Here is a 20,504-nt window from a genome sequence, read left to right as displayed (position 1 = left end):
TCAAGTAAATTATGAACAGGAAAAGCATGTGCTGTATGAGGTGGTTTCAGTGACCCCAAAGAAGAAGAGGGTTCTTTAACTGATTCAGATACGGGCAACTTAAATGTGGAGCGGACCAATCCAGTAAGGATCTGCACTAAGACTTTCTCCTCTTGGGAAGTCGCAGAGGGTCCCTCTCCACCTGATTCCTCCGAAGAGGAATCATCCGTCCCATCCCGATCCTCTGAAAGGGATTCCTCTCCTTTATCCCAGAGTTCCTCTTCCTGAGGGTCTTGGGAAACTGAGGAAGGCCTAGTACGTTTTCTTCCACTGAGTGAAGATGTAATCACGGCCATTAATCTCTCCTCTAAACCATTAATGGCTGAGGAAAAAACCTCCTGTGTACTGTATACAGGGGCTGAAGTGCCGGAGGCAGGTATAGCCCCTGACCCCAATGGCTCTCCCTGGCTAGCCGTCCCTGACCCCTCCGGGGGGAGGATGCTGCAGAAAGGGGGTCCTCAGAACCCGACCGAGATCCCCTAGTGTCTCTGGTTCTTGGGGTGTTTGAACATCTTCTACCCATAGTGCAAAGCAACAAGGTGGAGGTATCACAAATGAACACTGACTGGTGAGCGATGTAGTGGTTAAAAGCCCTGCTACCAAATGCCCAGTCTGGTGTTACCTTAGTAAATGCAGCCTAGGAGAATGCCTGTGTCCCACCTTACATGCGACTGTCAGCTCTGTGTCCCTCCAAAGGCTCAGAGCACCTATACAGAGTACTTTAAATAGCCTGCAGCTGGCCTGAGTGGGAATCTAAGCCCCCCCCCCCTCTACCGCCCCCCCCCCCCCCACCCTTGAATTTCAAAAAAATGAGCGCTTCCCGCGCTGGCTGGAAATAGCATGGAGGAAGGCTGGGGGAGGGGGAGGCAGGAGAGAAGCCGGTAGTGATGGGCCTGCCTGAAAAACGGCAATGGCGGCTATGGCGGTGGTGCCTGAGTGGTATAACCGCTGTCTAGACCCCTGTGGCCTCCCCCTAGCCTGGGGGGAACATTCAAACAGGAGAAATCCCCCCATCCATCCTACCTTGAGCCAGCCGGAGACGCTGTGCAGCGATGAACACTGAGACCGACATCAGCATGACAATGTTTGTGCTCTTGGCAGCCCCCCGGTGGACACAATAGGCATAGCATGCATTTACCTTAAAGGAGAAAACCTACTAGAATTAAAAAATTCTGTGGAATCTCCCCTACCTTATCCAGCCGCAGGGTTTGTTGAACAGACCCAATCTTCGCCTCTCACGGTGGGTTCCGTTTGAGAAAACCGTCAGAGACTGGGGCCTCCTACGAATAGGGGGATCCTGCAGTTCTGGACCTGTAAAGCACCCAGCTAGAAATTAGGCTAGAAAAAACATTTTCTAATCTGCAGGGTCCAGCTCTCTATAAAGAGAAGCATTACAGGTAAAACCTAGTTTCTTCGGACACGAGGCCCGGGTACCATCCAATTCGGCCTAGAAAGGACACTTTGAATGGATCCGGTCTGCCTGGCTTGGCCCAGTATAGGATATAAGATATTCCCCTCCTGGAGCTCAGCGCAGGACATCTTTTACACGTCCAACACCTAAGACACTGGCGTAAAAACTGAGGTATCCCTGCAAGGGGATGGATTATATAGAGGGTTGAACTTTCTGATAGGGTGTGCCAGTGTCCAATCACCAGTGATACCCTATATAACCCATCAGTAATTACTGTGGCTCTGTGTCCCGTGATGTTCGAGAAAGAAATCACCAAAACAGAGAAACCCCTATCTCCCATAACTTGGGCAGCAACAGCTACGCCATTAAGCCACTGACCATAAATCAGGACCGTCAATTAGTCGAAGGGACCAAATATCAAGGTGGTCTGGAAGAGGTCAGAAACAGTAGTCTGAACAGGGTGGAGTACCCCATCTGCCTGGGCCAACCTGGAGCTATGATCATCTCCCAAAGGCCCACTATCCAGAACCTGTGGAGCAGACAAAGAGAGTTGCAAGGGAGGGAAGATGTAAATCAACAGAGACAAGTTGTCCAACATGGCGTTGAGCCTAGAGGACAGAAGGTCCACATCAGATGTCTCCCCCACCTCCAGGTTTAGGGCCCATTCCCTTAAAGACAAGCTCTGACAACATAGCAGTCTTGCATAATTGTCAAGTGCTGTGATTTGACTGGCAGACAAGGCTCTAATGCAAAGTCTTCCCAAGATAGAATCCTTTCTACTGCTCTTGCTGCAGCAAGACAACTGTGTCTTCAATGATGGTTGATGTACGCCATCACCTTGATGTTGTATGACAGAATCCAGATTGGATGACTCTCCTGCTGGAAGTACAGTGTATTAATGACAAAAAAAATTGCTCACAGTTCCAGAATGTTGAGTGGGAGATGGGGTTCCTTGTGTGACCAAGTCCCCTGCACTAACAAGATGTCTAGGACTCCTCCCCAGACAGGTAGGCTGACATAGTTGTGAGCATTTTCCAAAAGGTTGAGAAAATAGGTAACCCCAACTTCTGTGCTGAATTCCTGAGCCGGCAGGCGAGTCAGACTGTCTAGAGATCAGGTAACACCTAGGCTATAGGGTTCTAAGGCTGGAATGAAGAATTTTGAGGTTTTCTTGGGGAAGGATCACTTAACTGAGCCATGTCTAGGAAAAACCCCAGATACTGCAAGTGATGACTTGGATCCAGTGCGGACAGGTGATGAAGATGACAAGTGCCTTTCAGTTGAGAAATCCACCTGGAAATAGTCGATGATGAAGCAGCTTGTCCCATTCTACGACCATCTGTGACTATGAACAGGGGCGGCAGAATTTAAGTAGACTCTAATGGCCCAACCTACATCCAAATAATGAAAGTCTTACTAAACCCACAACAGTAAAATCAGTCTGTATATGCAGTAAAGCACGCTTGTTTACTCACTGTGGAACCTAAGGGGTTAATCCTGCGCATTGTGTAAAAAGACTGTTTGACTCTGTCTTCCCTAATCCTCCCCTTCTTTTACTGTCCCCAATCCATCTCCTGACTGTACAGAGCACCTTGGGGGCACTCTGCACAGTCTCAGTATGGTGTGTATTGCTAGACCGTTTTTATTTTTTTTTTGGGGTGGGGGGTGTATGTGATCGTCAGAGGGCCAATCGGCACTGTCCAGACGTAGGGTCAGGGGTCTTGCAGCCTCGTAGGACAGTCAGAGTAGAATGAAAACTCCTCCTACAAACTTTAACCAGACAATGATAGAAGTCATAAGACTGCTATATATGGCTAATGAGAGCACATGGCAGTGAAAAGAAAAACAATTGTAAAAGCAAAATACAATAAACAGCTTCAGAAGGCACAAAAGAAGAGAGAGAGAGAGAGAGAGAGAGAGAGAGAGAGAGAGAGAGAGAGAGAGAGAGAGAGAGAGAGAGAGAGAGAGAGAGAGAGAGAGAGAGAGAGAGAGAGAGAGAGAGAGAGAGAGAGAGAGAGAGAGAGAGAGAGAGAGAGAGAGAGAGAGAGAGAGAGAGAGAGAGAGAGAGAGAGCGCGCAAGAGAGAGACAGAGAGCGAGAGAGAGAGAGACAGAGAGCGAGAGACAGAGAGCGAGAGAGACAGAGAGAGACAGAGAGCGAGAGAGAGAGAGACAGAGAGCGAGAGAGAGAGAGACAGAGAGCGAGAGAGAGAGAGACAGAGAGCGAGAGACAGAGAGTGAGAGAGAGACAGAGAGTGAGAGAGAGACAGAGAGCGAGAGAGAGAGAGACAGAGAGCGAGAGAGAGAGAGAGAGACAGAGAGCGAGAGAGAGAGAGACGGAGAGCGAGAGAGAGAGAGACGGAGAGCGAGACAGAGAGCGAGACAGAGAGCGAGACAGAGAGCGAGACAGAGAGCGAGACAGAGAGCGAGACAGAGAGCGAGACAGAGAGCGAGACAGAGAGCGAGACAGAGAGCGAGACAGAGAGCGAGACAGAGAGCGAGACAGAGAGCGAGACAGAGAGCGAGACAGAGAGCGAGACAGAGAGCGAGACAGCGAGAGAGAGAGAGAGCGAGAGAGAGAGAGAGAGAGAGAGAGTTCTCAAACTCCATCCTAATCGTTTTGTCCATATGCATCTATCCAGGTAGGCCACAAATTGTCGTATTTCTGAGGACAGTTCCTACTTTCATAGGTGATTTTGTATAGGGGAAGCACTGAATTAATGGTCTTTGTCCAGGCATGTACTGAGAGGGGTGCAGGGGACTTCCATCACAAAAGGATCTCCTGTCTAGCATAGAAATGGGCATAACTAAGAAAAGTTTTAGTGTATCTATTCAACTCCAAATGGCCCAACAGGAGAAAAAGTGGGTCAGGACGTAACGGGATATCATACAATTGACTCAGTATTTGGGTCACCGTTTCCCAGAAGGGAGTAAGGACATGACAAGACCAAACCGTATGCAAAAAAAGTACCAGTGGAGACTGCACACATTGGGTCAGCCTGGGGGTAAATGCTAGCGAGACGCCCAGGAGTGTAATAGACACTGTGTAGGAGCTTAAGCTGGTATAAACTTAGTATCATAGGCCAGGGACAAGCAAAGATAAAGGGAGGACATCACTCGGGAGGTAAGACCGCGTTCAACCGGGTCAGACTCCAAGACTATGGGTTCAGGAAACTGCATCCTAAGTGCATGGTTCAATTCCCAATATCTAAACCCCATGGAGCTTGGCAGGGAATGCTCCTGTCTCAAGTCGGCAAAGGGCACTACCCTCCCATTAGCAATAACATGCTTTAATGTCAGCACCCCATGACAAGGCCACAGCTGCGAATCCGGTATCGAATAAAGATGAGGAAGTACGGGATTCCCCCATAGGGGCAGATGTGGGGAGAATTTGGAGGGTTCTCCATATACACTGTGAGCTTGACCCCACACACGCAGAGGTACCTGCATAGATCCCGTCATGGATAGATGCGCACTTGGGCCTCTCAAAACTAGTTTACCCAGGGCCACACACGAGCCCAATACGGCTGCCTCCAGTGTCACCGCTGGATTATGTCTACGTTGTTAGAAACCACCACCGGACTGTAACCAACACAGCTGCCTCAATAATACAGCTGGAAGCTGGGCAAAGCCAGACCACCTTGTGATAAGGGAAGGTGCAGGGTTGGTTTGGCCAACTGAGGGGTTCGCCCAGCCCAGACAAAAAGACACTACCAATCCGTCTAGCCCCCGAAAAAATGATTTGGGTAGGACAACTCGGGTATTGCAGAAAAAAATATAGAAATTTCGGTATAGGTAGATCATTTTCAATAAATATAGCCGACCACTGGGGGTCAGAGGGAGAGTCTACCAGGAGGTACATTTGCATGCAAACTGGGAAATGAGAGGGGATATGTTATTCTCAAAGTAGTCAGTCACATTAGCCCCCACCCAAATCCTCAGGTAGGTAAACTCATCCACCCAGCGTAACTGAGTTTGACTAGCGACACGAGGGACGAAGGGGTGCAGTGGAAAAAGTACTGACTTGTCCCAATGACTGCGAATCCCTGAAAAATTACTGAAACTATCGATTATAGCAAGAGCCACACAAAGAGACAAGATTGCAGCAGCCAGATACAGCAGAGGGTCATTGGCATGCAAGCAGAGCTATTCTGCTATAGAGCCCACGGGAACACCCTTGCACAGCAGAATCCGCACGAAGAAGCATAGCCAGTGGTTCCATCGCCAATGCAAAAAAGCCCTTGCGCATCACCCTGCCCAATGGAAAGAATTCTGATAGAGTGTCATTCATTCCGATTCTAGCTCTAGGGTATGCAAACAAGCGCAACCAAGATAAAAAACAGGGACTGAAGCCAAAGCCAATCAGAACTGCCTATATGTATTCCCTGAATCAAATGCTTTTTCAGCATCTAAGGATGCCACTACCCTGGATGGTCCAGAGCAGCCAAGGCCATATGCACGTGAAGACGTCGGATGTTAATATCTGTGCCCCGGCCAGGCACAAAACCTAACTGGTCCTGGTGTACCAGCGCTGTAATCACTGTATTGAGACAGTTGGCTAAAACTTTTGCATTTAACAATGAGATGGGGCGATAGAACGAGCACAGATCTAGTTCCTTCCATGGCTTTGGGAGCACGACAATCACAACTTTGCTCATAGAGTCAGGAAGCAAAGCAGACTTTGTCACTCCTGCAAACAGGGAACGGAGGCAAGGGCGTAACTCCTTAGCATACGGTTTGTAGAATTCTATAGGAAGCCCGTCAGGGCCAGGAGTCTTACCCAACTGAAGAGTGCCTCCAACCTGTCCCTGTAGGCTGAGGTAAGGACAGGAAAATTTATCTCAACTAGGCAGGACTGAAGGTCCTCAGCAACATAGGTTACACAAGTGCTATATAAGGATCGGTAATACGTTGCAAAGCATGCATTGATCTCCGTGGGATCAGCAAGTATTGTGCCTGGAGAGTCGCAAATTTGAGGGATACTGGCAGTAGCTATTTGCTCTTTTTTGGCCAACCAGGGTAGTAACTTCCCATTTCTCTCACCTTGTTCAAAAATTTGCTGTCATTGATGTAAAAGTTTCTTTTTTGTCAGGGAGGTGCAAAGTAGTAGTATGTTCCTAGTAAGGGACTACAATTTCTGATCATCTCAGGGATCTCGTTTGTACATTTTGCTGTTCCTGCACAGTGGCGGCAGCTTCTGCCTGGGTTAAGTTGGATTTCCTAGATTGGCAGACCCGACCAATAAGTGAGGCATACTGTCCCCTGGTAGAAGTCTTAAAGGCACCCCACACACAGAGTTGGAAGCAGATCCTGGATTAGCAACCCAGAAATCAGCAAGATGTCTCAAAGTTGGAGTCCACCTCGGCATCAGTGACCCAAAATCTGGAGAGTCTCCACAAGCCGATCGAGGGACGTCACTCGGAATTGTAATAAAAGGGGTGCATGATCAGATATCCCCCACGGCAGTATAGAAACCTCCCCAACCCTAGGCAGGACAGCCCCCCTACAATGGCAAAATCAATGCGAGAAAATGTTTTGTTAGAGTAATGTGTAGGCCCGAGCCTCCGCCTCCAAGCGTCAGTCAGCCCAAACGCCTCTGCCCAGGACGTGAGATCATCATTGGATTGGCCTCCCGAGGACAACCTATCCATACCCGGGTCAGGGACAATATTAAAATTGCCCATATTTATAAGGTTATCTATTGCATGTTCAGCTACCAATGCCATCACCCTATGCAGAAACCTGACTAAGGCAGGGGGACGTAAACACCTACAATAGTAGTTTCAAACTCAATCAACACATGCATAATGACAATGTCTATCCAGGTCTAGGTCAAGATGCAACAGTTTAAATGGTAAGGACTTCTTAACTAGAACACTCACACCTCGGGCAAAGTTAAAATATGTGGAGTGGTAATGATAGCCGACCCATGGCCTTTTAAGGCTCAGGGTTCTGTTGCCATGGAGATGTGTCTCCTGAAGTATGCATATATGTGGGTTGTAAGCCTTCAAAAATTGGAATACCAGGGAGCATTTAATTGGGGAATCCAGGTCCCTTGTAATCCAAGAGACAATATTATACCGAGGCATAAAGAATGAGGGAATAGTTTTTACTCAGAGGAACTGCCCTAAAGTAATGACTGAGCAGAACCAAATAGACCAACAGGAGCCCCAGTAGAAAACAAATAAACTGACGATAATGTGCCAAAAATAAAAGGTTTGAAGCATTAGGCCCCTTTCACACGATCGGACCGTTCAGGTCCGCCTGTCAGTTTTGACGGCGGACCTGAACGGGCACTCCATGTTAGTCTATGGAGCGTCGGATGTCAGCCGAGACATGTCCGCTGACATCCGACCCGGTCCGATCCGCTAAAAGCAGACGGATGGCTCTACGTCCAGGTCTGTCGCTGGAGGATCGGGTGAGATCTGATGAAAACGGACATGCTGTTCGTTTTCATCCGATCCCTCCATAGGCGGCAGCGGCGCCTGACAAGCCCCTCCCCGCTCAGTGAGCAGAGAGGGACCTGTCATCCGCCGGCTCAGCGGAGATCAACGGACTGATCTCCCGCTGAGCCGTCGGACCGAGGCGGGCTCCGTAGAAACGGAGTCCGCCTCGCGTGAAAGAGGCCTTATAGTGGATGTAAACCTAATTCATGAAATTTGAGCTGGGCACATATATCTGTAGTGTTTTCTTATCTCTCTCCAAAGCACTGAGTCCTGTGTGTTTCTTCTGTCCTGTAGCTCTGTTATAAGCCTGATAACTTCTGACAAGTTCTCTGACACAAGAGACAAAAGCAGCCTGAAGTTTGTGCCCTGGGAGGTTGCTATAAATAGATTAGCAGAGTGCTGCTCGATTTAGAACAGAGCTCTGCACATTACGTCCTTTTTCCAATGTGGAGAGGGTGTGCCTTTCCTCCAATCAGCTGTCTTGTATGCCAATAATCCACTCCCAGTGCTGAACAGGGAGAGAAAATCTGTAACACAATGTGCACTTTCTAAAGAATATATAAAGATGAAGACAGCAGATATACAAGTAAAACTTATGTGGGGAGATTTGTTTCATCCCTGTGTAACATCTGATGCTGTTCACTTCACTGGGTATATGTGAGGGTTTACATCCACTTTAAGCATACCATGGGATGTACATGAGCTAACCCATAGCAAACCAATTCTCCAACACCCTCCCCCCACCCTGCCCACTCCCGCAGAACCGAGGAAGGCTTCCATCCCAAACCAACGGGCACACAGTCCACCATAGAGGTGCAATGTGCCATGATGCGCAAACTATAGTACCCTAAGGAAATAAGTCACCAAAGTCGTTCTGGCTGATAAATGTGGTGGAAGTCTCCTGGAAAACCGGGGGCACATTACTTAACGTTGCAGTTAAACATAACTTAGAAAACAGGTGAAACCTCCAACTAGGAAACAAGAAGTCTGAGCAATCTAGGCCAGAAGGTCATGGCAGCCTGAGAGCACCCAAAGGCATAGTTAGCGAAGGTAACAGATAAGGTAGGTCCAGAATCTCTCACCAAAGTTCGGCAGGGTTAACATGAGAACAGCAGCAGAAGCCTAACCATGCGGGAGCAAACTCTCAGGAAGCGGAGAAAAACATGGCATTCCAGGTAAGTAACAGGATCCGGCAGAGGCCCTCAGCCCTAGCAGGCAAGCTCACAGACCCAGGCAAAAGACTAACTCACGGATAGATGAGCGTTAACAGGCTGTCTCAAGCTAAGTGATAGCATCTTTTGGAGATGTAAAGTGTACACGACTTCCATCCTCTACTCTCAACTTGGCGGGAAATAACATGCTGTACTTCAGTCTCTTGACACAGACATGGTCGAAGGATTTCCTCTGTCACTGCGGCTCTACAGAGTAGTCTGGAAAAATGAGGAGTTTGACATTGTTTTAGTGCAGATTGCCCTGTTTGCGAGCCTCGGGGAGGACCACATCCCGGTCCCTAAAGTGTAGCAGTTTAAATATGAACGTGCGGGGTAGAGAGCCCTTGCCGGGCAGAACTTAGCTTGTGGGAGAAGCGATTGCAGCAAGGTTTCTGTGAAGAAAGTCGCATCCGCGCCCTCCAAACCCTCCGGGAGTCCAATCTTACACAGATTATTTTGATGATTTCGGTTCTTGCCATATTCTGCTCTCACTTCCAGATGCTTAACTTGTGGAGGTCTGCACGGTGGTCACGCTGAACATTTTCCAGGAAGGACACTCTGTGATCAACCTCCATGACCCGTTCCCGAAATCGATTCAGGTCCCTGCGTATCAATCCGATCTCAGTATGCACATGCTCAATTTTGGCTGTCAGGGCTGCTTGGCAGCCATTGATGGCTTGCATAAGTGAGTCTTATTTGGTAGAATCTGAAGCAGGCGCCTCGGGATTGTTGGTCTGAGCAGCCATGTGGTAGGCTGCAGCTGTAGAGTAGAACACCTGGTCCTCAGTACTCACAAGATCAGCTATACATCGAGCTGGACCGATGCTTCTCCCTCTGGTCATCGTCCGCACGGGTGGCACTGATGTGGGTAGCTGGCACTCCAAGTTTAAGGCAGGTTGCACAAATATAGGAAGCAGGATAAGGGCTGTAATCGAGAGCCTCGAGACTACACGTCTGTTCTCTGCGCCATCTCGGACACGCCCTCCTTAGCAGTTTATATTTACTAAAGTAATTGCATTTTCATGTTCTATGTACTGTGGGAGACCAGATATAGTGAATGCAGAGTCCTGGGTTTAGTAACACTTGAAGAGCTACTTCCTTAGGATGGTAAGGATTAGGACTTCGAGAAGGTAAAACAATGTGTTCATTTAAATTAAACACTAAGGTCTAGTGGGGGAACCACCCAAGATAGATGAAGCTATGAACCAAGGAAAGTGAGAAGCCAAAGGGCACTGGAAGAGTACAGCAAAGGTAGAAACCTGATCCTTCACTATACATAGGGCCATAGGTCCACATCCTGTTGAAGGCCAAAATATGAGCTACGGAAAACCTGTGGAGCTGAAACCAAAGCGATTTTTCATCATGTGCAACAGGCCTTTTAGGTATGATAATAAATGAAACAAAAGGTGGACTTTGCAAGACTGAAGCATCGTGTAATTGACAGCAGAAGAAAGGCCCTATCCTTCAGCACCTGGCTTTCATCAGCCATGCCAATAAAGCCAACAACTGTAAAGCATAGTGGAAGATTGGCCCTTGGGAGAGAAGGTCTGGATGTAGCCGAAGACACCATGGTGTGTTGGCAACGAATCAGACAAGTTCCGAGAGCCAGGTGTGGAGTGGCCAGCCAGAATCACCATTAATGCCCTCCCACTCTATTCTTCACAAGAGTCGGGGTAGAAACTTTAGAGGAGGTAAGGCATAAATCATGGATTACCTGTCCCACAGAGCTACCAGTGTGTTTAATACATCGGTGAATGGATCTCTTGTCCTGGCCACGAACCTGGAAACTTTTGATTGAGTCTGGATACCAGGAGGTCAACATCCAACTTTCTCCTGTTGAGACAAAGTTGGCCGAAAGATGTCAAAAATTGTCCACTCCAAGGATGTGAACAGAAGACAAGGCCGAGACATGAAGTTCTGCCAAATCCATCTCCATCGCCGCTGCTGAGCTCTTTGTACCGTTGTGGAAACTAATGTAAGCCACGGCCAAGTCAATGACCGACTTGCCCCTGATTGGGCAACCCTCGAGAGGAATCCTCCAATAAGAGAGAGAGATTAAAACGCCCTGAATTTCAGAACATTAATGGAGAGCCCGATCTCCTCCTGGGCTTATTGGCCCTGAACTGACAGCTGACCCAGCAATTCCCCTCCAGCTGGATCAGGTTGACATTCATCGTGATGATCTTCTAATGAAGAAGGAAGGACTTTCCAGGCAGCAAAAGGGTAGAATGAATCCACCAAGACTGGGACACCTTTGTCAGGTGAAAAACAAATGGTCCTGTCCAGAGACTCTAGAACCTTGTTTCACTTTCCCAGAATCTCCAACTGCAGAGCTCTGGTGTGATGTTACACATAAGCAACCACTTTGAACAAAGTGAACATGAGGCCCAGAACCCTCATGCACCCCAATAATAAAACATTATAAAAACAACAATTTATACTGTGCACTTCTGCTAGAACTTTAAAACTGGTTAGTACACTTGTCTTGCATTTTAGTTCACGTGTGTGTGTGTGTGTCTGTAGTAGCCTCTAAACCAGGGGTGTCCAACCTGTGGTCTAAGATCTAAGATGGCTATGAATGCGGCCCAACACAAAATTGTAAACTTATTTAAAGATGTGGATTTTTGGTGATTTTTTGTAAAAATGCATTTACACTTAGCGAACACATGCGGCCAAAGAAAAATTGGACAGTGTCTCATTACTGGACTATTATAACTTTTATCTTCTTTAAGAAAAATATCCCACTCTTCACAATCGTGCTATTCATGTCATCAGTTTTCGGCAGCACCTTTGTGAGCAACTATTTTCAAGCACATGAAAAGGCAAAATTAGGACCAAAATATCTGATGAGCACATTGAGAATTCACTGAGAATGGCTACTACATCCATCAAATTAAATATTGATGTGTTTATCAAAAACCATGTAATATATGGCCCTAGCTTCATGTTGCCGTCTTAATTTTTATAAAAAAAAAAAAAAATTAAGTTTTATTACTCAGAAAAGGTACATTATCTATATCAGTGATTGTTACCCTCTGCTAGACTTTTTCTGCTCATCAGTTATCATTGTTAGTGTATTTTATGTGTGGCCCAAAAACATTCCTCTTCTTTCAGTGTGGCCCAGGAAGTTCAATAGGTTGGACACCCCTGCTCTAAACAATACCAGGGGAAAGGAACTGATGTGAATGTGGTATTATGTCAGTGCTATGTAATAAATGAAAAATAAGAAAACAAACACCAACCTTCTTGACATCCCGCTTCAAATGTAACTGTAACCATTTCGTTGAGAACACTGCCATTATCAGAGTTCCACTGCAACTAAAAAAATATATAAATATATTTTAATACTAGAAAAAAAACATCACAAGTGACATTTCAATAGAGGTCTGTTCACTGCAGCGGCATTGTGAAAAATGGTTAGAAATGGCAAGCTTTGGTATAAACTGTGGTGTGAACTGACAGGACAGAAAGCAAAGTATTTTGCCTTGTCCATGCATTAGGGCTGTGCTGGAAATTGCCAGCATGTCCCAACTGCATCTGGTGTGAACGGGCCCTTAAAGCGGTAATAAACTACACCTATTTTCTTTATTCTTTTAAACCAAGGTAAAGGCATAATGTGCTGGTATGCATCACATACTAGCACATTATAAAATACTTACCTTAGAACGCTGCCTTCCAGTGCAGCACTGTCACCGCTGACAGGCGCTTCCATCTTCACCTGGTCTTCCTTCCGGGTTTGCGTCCTCCGGCTGGCTGATTGCCGGCGCAGTGAAAACATCACTCCTGTCATGGACCACAGCATGGAGCTCTGAAGGAACGGCACAGGTATACCATCCCTTCAGAGCGCATGCACCGGTGACATCACTGGCTACATGCAGTGTGAATGTCTTCTAAACCGTGCAGGAGGAGATATTCACTGTACCTACACTGTATCCACTACTGTCCTACCATGTAGAAGATATACACTGTACCTACAGATAAGCCTTATTATAGGCTTACCTGTAGATACATGTAAAAAAAATAGGATTTTTATAACAGCTTACCTGTAAAATCCTTTTCTTGGAGTACATCAGAGCCTCAAGTAATTACTTAGTGGGTTATGGGCCTACCTTCAGGTGTTGACACTGGTATAACCAATACAGGAAGTTGACTCCCCTATATAACCCCTCCTCCTTCCAGGAGTCCTCAATTTTTGTAGCCAAGCAATATAAGCAACATACTCTCAGCCCATAAAACAGAGGGGCGGGAGCTCTGTGTCCTATGATGTACTCCAAGAAAAGGATTTTACAGGTAAGCTGTTTTAAAAATCCTATTTTCTTTATCGTACATCATAGGACACAGGGCCTCAAGTAATTACTTAGTGGGACGTCCCATAGCAATGCTACTTGAGGGGAGGGAGATACAACCCGTAGGGCACCCCCAGACCTTGAGGAATTATACTGCTGCCTACAGCACACTGCGCCCGAAGGTGATATCCTCATTCCATCTTACATCTACTTGATAAAATTTTGTAAATGTATGTACTGAAGACCAAGTCGCGGCCTTGCAGATCTGAGACATGGAGGCCTGGTGACACTGCCCATACCATAATTTTTTCACAATTTTTTTGCCTCTCTCTACCTATTTTTATTTTTATAAATGTTTTTTTTATATATTTATTCTTATTTCTATATCTATTGTTATTTTTATTCTTAATTCTATTGTTTTTTTTAATTTTTATTCTCACTTTCATATTTATTTTTATTATTTTTTTTATTTATTTTGTGATTTTATTTTTAATTTTTTTAAATATTTATCTTTATTTTTATCTTTACCGTTACATTTTCTGGTTCTTCTGTATCACCACCATGGGAAATATTATTATGTTTCGTATAATAACATAATAATATTTCCCATGGTGGTGATACAGAAGAACCAGAAAATGCAACGGTAAAGATAAAAATAAATATTAAAAAAAATAAAAAATTAAATAAAAAAAAAAAAAAAAAAAATAATAAAAATAAATATGAAAGTGAGAATAAAAATAAAAAAAAAAAATAATAGAATTAAGAATAAAAATAATAACAGATATAGAAATAAGAATAAATATATAAAAAAAACATTTATAAAAATAAAAATAGGTAGAGAAAGGCAAAAAAATTGTGAAAAAATTATGGTATAAAAAGTGGACATGGATAAAGCATGCGTATTGGGAAAACACAAGGAACAGGGAAGCACGTATCTGTGCAGGGTTCTTAAAGCTATATATATTGTAGCAAGGCTACATCTGTAGGGGTGGTTTCATGAGGAAACGGGGTGGCTCAAAGTAGTGTGTGAACCTCGATATCCTCGTTCAACCCCCCAGGTGCTAAAGTGCCCAAAGAGTAGATCCAGTAAGTTTCTTGCTGGCAAAGACATTTATACCGCTCAGCGGCAGGGTATGTGGCCGGGATTGATTCAATGACCCACAAACTGAGGCCAGCTGGAAATATTATTATGTTTCGCTTTTATACATTATATATATATATATATATATATATATTTTTTATACTTACCTCCATTTTTTGCCCCCATTGTTACTCCCATTTTTATTATTGTTAATATTATTGTCTCCATGTTTACTACCATGCACTTTTCCCCATTCATATATATGTTTCCATGACACTTACTATTATATAACCTCTTTTTTTTCTCTGTGTATATTATGTTACCTTGTAGTTCCCCTCCCACCCGCTGTGCTTTCTTTTTAACAGACGCTGGGACCTGTTGTCCCACAGCACTGCCATATAAAAGCACATTGCAGACACCTCCCTATTAGGCCTATTGAAGGAGCAGTGGCTCCGAGCGCATAGCCTTCTCTCAACCTCCCTGCAATCCCTCCTCCCTGGACAATCCCTCCCCTGGATACTGAACCCGGAAGCGGACGGACGACCTGTGACGTCACGCACACTCAATGCCGGTCTCTTCCTGATGGCCACAGAAGGAGCTCCCAGCTGGTAATCCACCTTCTGCAGCCCAGCATCCCTGCAGCGTCACCACCACAGGATCAGAGGGAACACCGAGGACCACATACCTATACAAATGAGCCTTTTATATGTTTTTATCCTGCAAGTGTGTTTTTACCTGGTGTCATTAAACATCATTTGTTAATACTACACTCAGGTGGCGCTTCCTTCTCTACCCCTCCCAGAATTTGGTTCACCTCTCTCTGAGCTGAGAGACTTTTGGTGCCCCCTTGGTGATTGATATATGCCACGGCCGTGGCATTGTCAGATTGGATCCTGACAGGACAATTCTGTAACCTGGAGGTCCAGGGTCTCAGAGCCAAATACACTGCCTGAATCTCTAGGATGTTGATGGGTAAGGCTCTTTCGGTTCTTGACCACTGTCCCTGGACAGTCGTCTTCTCTAGTACTGCTCCCCAGCCTGAAAGGCTCGCATCTGTCGTTACTACTTTCCAGATAATTGGTCTGAAGGACTTTCCCTTCAGCAGGTTCCGAGTTAGTAACCACCAATTGAGGCTTTGGGACACTCTTGGGGACAGCCGCATTGGTAAATCTAAAGCTTGAATCGTCTTGTTCCAAGCAGACAGGATACTGTTTGGAAACAGCCTCAAATGGAATTGGGCATAGGGAACTGCTTCGAATGAAGCTACCATCTTTCCTAACCACCTCATGCAAAGACGTATTGATGGATTTCTCTTTGACCTGACTATCCGCACCAGCTCTTCTATGGAGCTGATCTTTGCGGGAGGCAAGAACACCCTTTCCTGGGCTGTGTCTATGATCAGGCCCAGATACTCCAGCCTTTTTAGTGGCTTTAAGGTAACTGCTTGTAATGGCTACATCTTGCTTCAAGCGAGCCACTGACTGGTCTATTAACAATAGATCGTCTAAGTAAGCCAAGACAGTTAGGCCCTGTGCCCTTAACCTGGCTAGAGGTGGGGCTAGTACTTTTGTGAATACCCGGGGTGCTGTAGCAAGCCCGAAGGGCAAGGCTACAAGCTGAAAGTGCTTTTGTTTTACTTCGAACCGCAGAAACCTCTGGTGAGGAGGAAATATAGGGACATGCAGATATGCATCTCTGATGTCGATGGATGCCAAAAGTTCTCCTCCTTGTAGGATGGAAACAACTGACTTGATTGACTCCATGCGAAAGGAGCGGATCTTCAGGAACTGATTTAGAGTCCGTAGATCTAGAATTGGTCTGATATCCCCATTTGGCTTTGGTACCGTAAACAGGTTTGAGTAAAACCCCAAACCTTGCTCTTGTTTGGGAATCTGTATGATCACCCCTTGAGCCAATAATCGGTCTAATGCTTGCAACAGGGATTGCCTTTTCCCTGGATCTTTGGGAACGTTTGATCTCCGAAAACGAGACGGTGGAAACTCTCGAAACTCTAGCTTGTATCCTAGAGAGACTGTGGAGAGAGTCCATTTGTCCTGAGTTTCCCTTTGCCAGACTTCTGAGTACCTCAGAAGTCTTTCCCCCACTTTGGTGAGGGGAGATGCCTCTTCATGACGAGGCCTTGGTATTCTGCTTTGCAGACTTGTGGCCCCAGGTCTTCCTTTGTGCCTGGGTTTGACCTTGAGGTCTTCCTCTAGAGTCTGATGGTGGAGGCCGTCGCCCCTGCCTAGAGGTCGAGTTACCTGGCGCGGGAGAAAAAGTGCGCTTAAATGAAGGACGTTTATATTTTCTTTTAACTGGCAAAAGAGTACTCTTTCCGCTAGAAATTGTTTGGATATATTTATCCAAACTCTTGCCAAATAGTCGTTCTCCATTAAAGGGAAAACTAGTTAAAAGATTCTTGCAAGGCGCTTCAGCTGACCAACCCTTTAACCAAAGGGTCCTTTTCATGTGAACTAGTACAAGCGCAAGGCGAGAAGCCTGATGAATAGAATCCTTCATAGCATCTATGGCAAAGCATAATGCTCTAGGTAGTTCTGCCAACTCCCGGGCCTGTTGTGCAGGGAGCTCGTTAAGAGCATCTGTGAACTGGTCCTTTAAAGACTGACAGATGCCTATAGCTGCAATTGCAGGCTGAGTCACGTTTCCTGCTAAAGAAAAAGAGGATTTTAACAGACCTTCCAACTTCTTAATTGTTGGATCTTTAAGCATATGCGCATTGTCCACTGGACAAGTTAAACTTTTATTCACATTGGAAATCGCAGCGTCATCTGCTGGAACTTTCCATCTTTTTGTGAACTGTTCCTCCATAGGATAGAGAATTGAGAATCTCTTTGGAGGGGAAAAATGCTTATCCAGATGACCCCATTCGGTATAAATAAGCTTCTCTAGTAATGCATGGACGGGAAACGCATGTAAAGGCTGTAACGGTTTCAGGGAACCCAGGGAGGAGACCGGACTTTCAGCTAACTCTGTTAGGGGTAGCATGAAAGCAGAGCGAACCATTTCAGTAAGGCTCTGTACTTCAGTTTGTGAAGCTGAAACATCAAGTATTGTATCCTCTGCAGAGGAATAACCGGCTTGTCTTTCCTCTAGATTGTCTGAGGGTAATACCTCATCTTGTTCCCACAATTCCCCTGGACCCTCCACTGTTTGTAAAGAGTTTAATATGGGAGAGGGGGACCTAGGACGCTTCCTATCCACCTAGATGGAGGATGCGATTAAAGCCGCTAATCTTCCTTCTAGGCCCTGCAGGGCTGAGGAAAATGCCTCTTCAGTCCCATATACAGGGGCTGAAGTGTGTGAAGCAGTTGCACCACCGCTAGCTTCCAATGACTCACCCTGGTTTGCCATGTCTGGTATCTCCGGAGAGGATCACAGTATGCTGGCATGACCGGGCTTCCCAGTGCTTGGGGGTGGCACCTTAGGTACCTTTACAGTAGCTCTGGAAGTAATAATGCAAAGTACAAAAACAGAGATAACAGAATCTATCTTTTTTTGTTTTAACAAGAAAACAATGTCACCATAGGATCAGTCTTAATATGCTGATAACAATATGTTTCCTGTACTGGAAATACCTGCTTTACACCCCTTATGTGCTCAGCGCTGCTGTGTCTCCTTAGTGTGATCTGTAACAGACTCTTTTATCAGATAAGCTTTGCACACAGAGTATTGTGTTACAGGCATCAGGTGAAAACCTGATTGGCATCCTCAGCGTCTTCCGCCCCTAGCACCGTGTGTTTGCAGACTTTAAGTTGTGTGGACGTCTTTATGTCCTACACACGGCGCCGCCTGACTGTAAAAACACGCCCCTTAGCAAACCCGCCCCCTCCTGCTCAATATAACGTAGTCTATGTGTGCGCGCGCTCGCTGTCTAAAACACAGACACGAGGGGAGGAGGCGGCGTTGCCGACGAGCCTGCAACAGGGATTATCTGTAATGCCGTTGTTCCCACTGAAGTACTGCCTATAACAACATATAGGTTTTACTAAAAATGATTTTCAATAAGCAGAACTCATAGGAACTAGTGGCTTGTGGATAAGAATCCCATGCCTGTGTACTTCAAGTTGCTGCATTTGCTGCCAGAGTACTTGAACCTGTAAAAAGCTGCATCTGTAACTGCTGTATCCCCTTGATTCCCCTAGAAGAGGTCTTGTTCACTGAGAACCCCCCTCTGGCTGCTGGGACCACACATGGCTTGATAGCCAGACACAGAGCTGCTTAAGCATCACATTAAGGTATGTGTAATCTATTCCTACTAGAGGAGACATTTTAAAGGCATACTTTTTTAATATGGAAGGAAAGCATGGGGACTCTTTTACAGTACCTAGCCTCTTCCCTTCCCTTTTCCTCGCTGCAGGATACTGCTGACTTAACAGACAGATCCAACTGTCGCCCATCACGGCGGGCAGCGTAGTTAAACCTTCAAAGACTGGGGACCTTTTTAATAGGGGTCCGCTCCTTTGGACCTGTATAGCACCCCTCAGGAACAGCTTGAGGTGATGTAGCAAGACCAAAAAGAGTCCTGGTTCCTAGGGTCCAGCTCTCAAAGAGAAGCTTACAGGCAAAACCTCGTTCTTGAATCGAGGTCCAGGTACCATTCTATGGCTTCAGTGGCGAGGATGGATCCGGTTATGGAGGTTTTTTAAATCCAGCATGGATCCCTCCCTGGAGCTCCTCAGAGCACATCTTCACTTGTGACCAACACCTTAGACACTGGCGAAAAAACTGAGGACTCCTGGAAGGAGGAAGGGTTATATAGGGGAGTCAACTTCCTGTATTGGTTATACCAGTGTCAACACCTTAAGGTAGGCCCATAACCCACTAAGTAATTACTTGAGGTTCTGTGTCCTATGATGTACGATAAAGAAATAAGCATTTACTTCCACTTTAATGTGTATCTTGTATTCTTTGTATCCTAACCTTTGTGTTTCTTTATTAATCCTATTTCAAATAAATAAATGTGTTCTAAAATCTCTGCATATAGTAGGGAAAGGCTGAAACTAATTTTCTATTTTTGCCATCTGTGTCCTATTGGGGAGATTTCACTTTGCTTCCTGTCATGTAGTCACAACAGGAAGTAAAGGAAATCCTCATTTAGAGGAACGTCATGGGAACAAGCTTTTCAATTGGAAAATTTTGAATTTTAATTCACTTTCAGACCAGGTGACAACAGTCAGTGGTACAAACAGAAAAGTTGTATTTCACCAAAGAGAAAAAAAAGACAGCAATAAGTATCTGAAAGCAGTTCTAACCATTTCCTATGTTATCAAAAATGAAAAGTTTTGGCTTTAGATATACTTTAAGACCTGTATTCCAGGCAGTGGTGTATTTAGGTTTTGTGCTGCCCTAGGCCTGACTAAACGCATGCACCCCCCCTAATTTAAATACGACCCACCCCATCCTGACGAGGCCACACCCCTTCCTGTTTAAGACCCACCCTATCATCTGTAAACCACACCCCTTCCTCTTTAGGCTTATTTGGCACCTTTCAGGGAGGAACGGGTACCTGTTTCTGACAGGTACCCTTCCCCACTTCCGGGAGACTGCGCTGTCCCCTCTGAAGTTTGCCCCCCCTCCTCCTTCCTCCACTGGGCCATTCAGAAAGTGCAACGCGCTTCGCACATGTGCAGTAGGGAACCGGTTGGTTTCCCTTACCATGAATGATAGTGGCAAAACCCGAGATCCAATCTGAAAATCGGCTGAGGTGTCGACATCGCTGGATCCCTGGACAGGTAAGTGTCCTAATATTAAAAGTCAGCAGCTACAGTATTTGTAGCTGCTGAGTTTTAATGCTATCACGGGGGGGGTCTCACTGTGCCCATCAATTGCAGCCTCACTGTGCCCCATCAAACGCAGCCACTGTGCCCCATCAAACTCAGCCACTGTGCCCCATCAAACTCAGCCACTGTGCCCCATCAAACTCAGCCACTGTGCCCCATCAAACGCAGCCTCACTGTGCCCCATCAAACGCAGCCTCACTGTGCCCCATCAAACGCAGCCTCACTGTGCCC

General features: G+C 45.9%; 1 protein-coding gene across 1 annotated transcript in view; it reads right to left on the bottom strand.

The window, feature by feature from the left end:
* The window catches only part of CARF (calcium responsive transcription factor), a 104,905-nt gene that overhangs the window by 10,506 nt on the left and 73,895 nt on the right, over positions 1 to 20,504 (bottom strand). Inside the window, exon 12 of the mRNA XM_073633303.1 lies at positions 12,348 to 12,423. Coding sequence (XP_073489404.1) covers positions 12,348 to 12,423 — 76 coding nt within the window. The remainder of the gene's footprint in view (positions 1 to 12,347; positions 12,424 to 20,504) is intronic.

This window comes from Aquarana catesbeiana, linkage group LG06, assembly GCF_042186555.1.
Source record: "Aquarana catesbeiana isolate 2022-GZ linkage group LG06, ASM4218655v1, whole genome shotgun sequence".
NCBI lineage: Eukaryota > Metazoa > Chordata > Amphibia > Anura > Ranidae > Aquarana > Aquarana catesbeiana.
The sequence above is the reverse complement of the archived record's forward strand: the minus strand, read 5'-3'. Positions and strand labels throughout refer to the sequence as shown.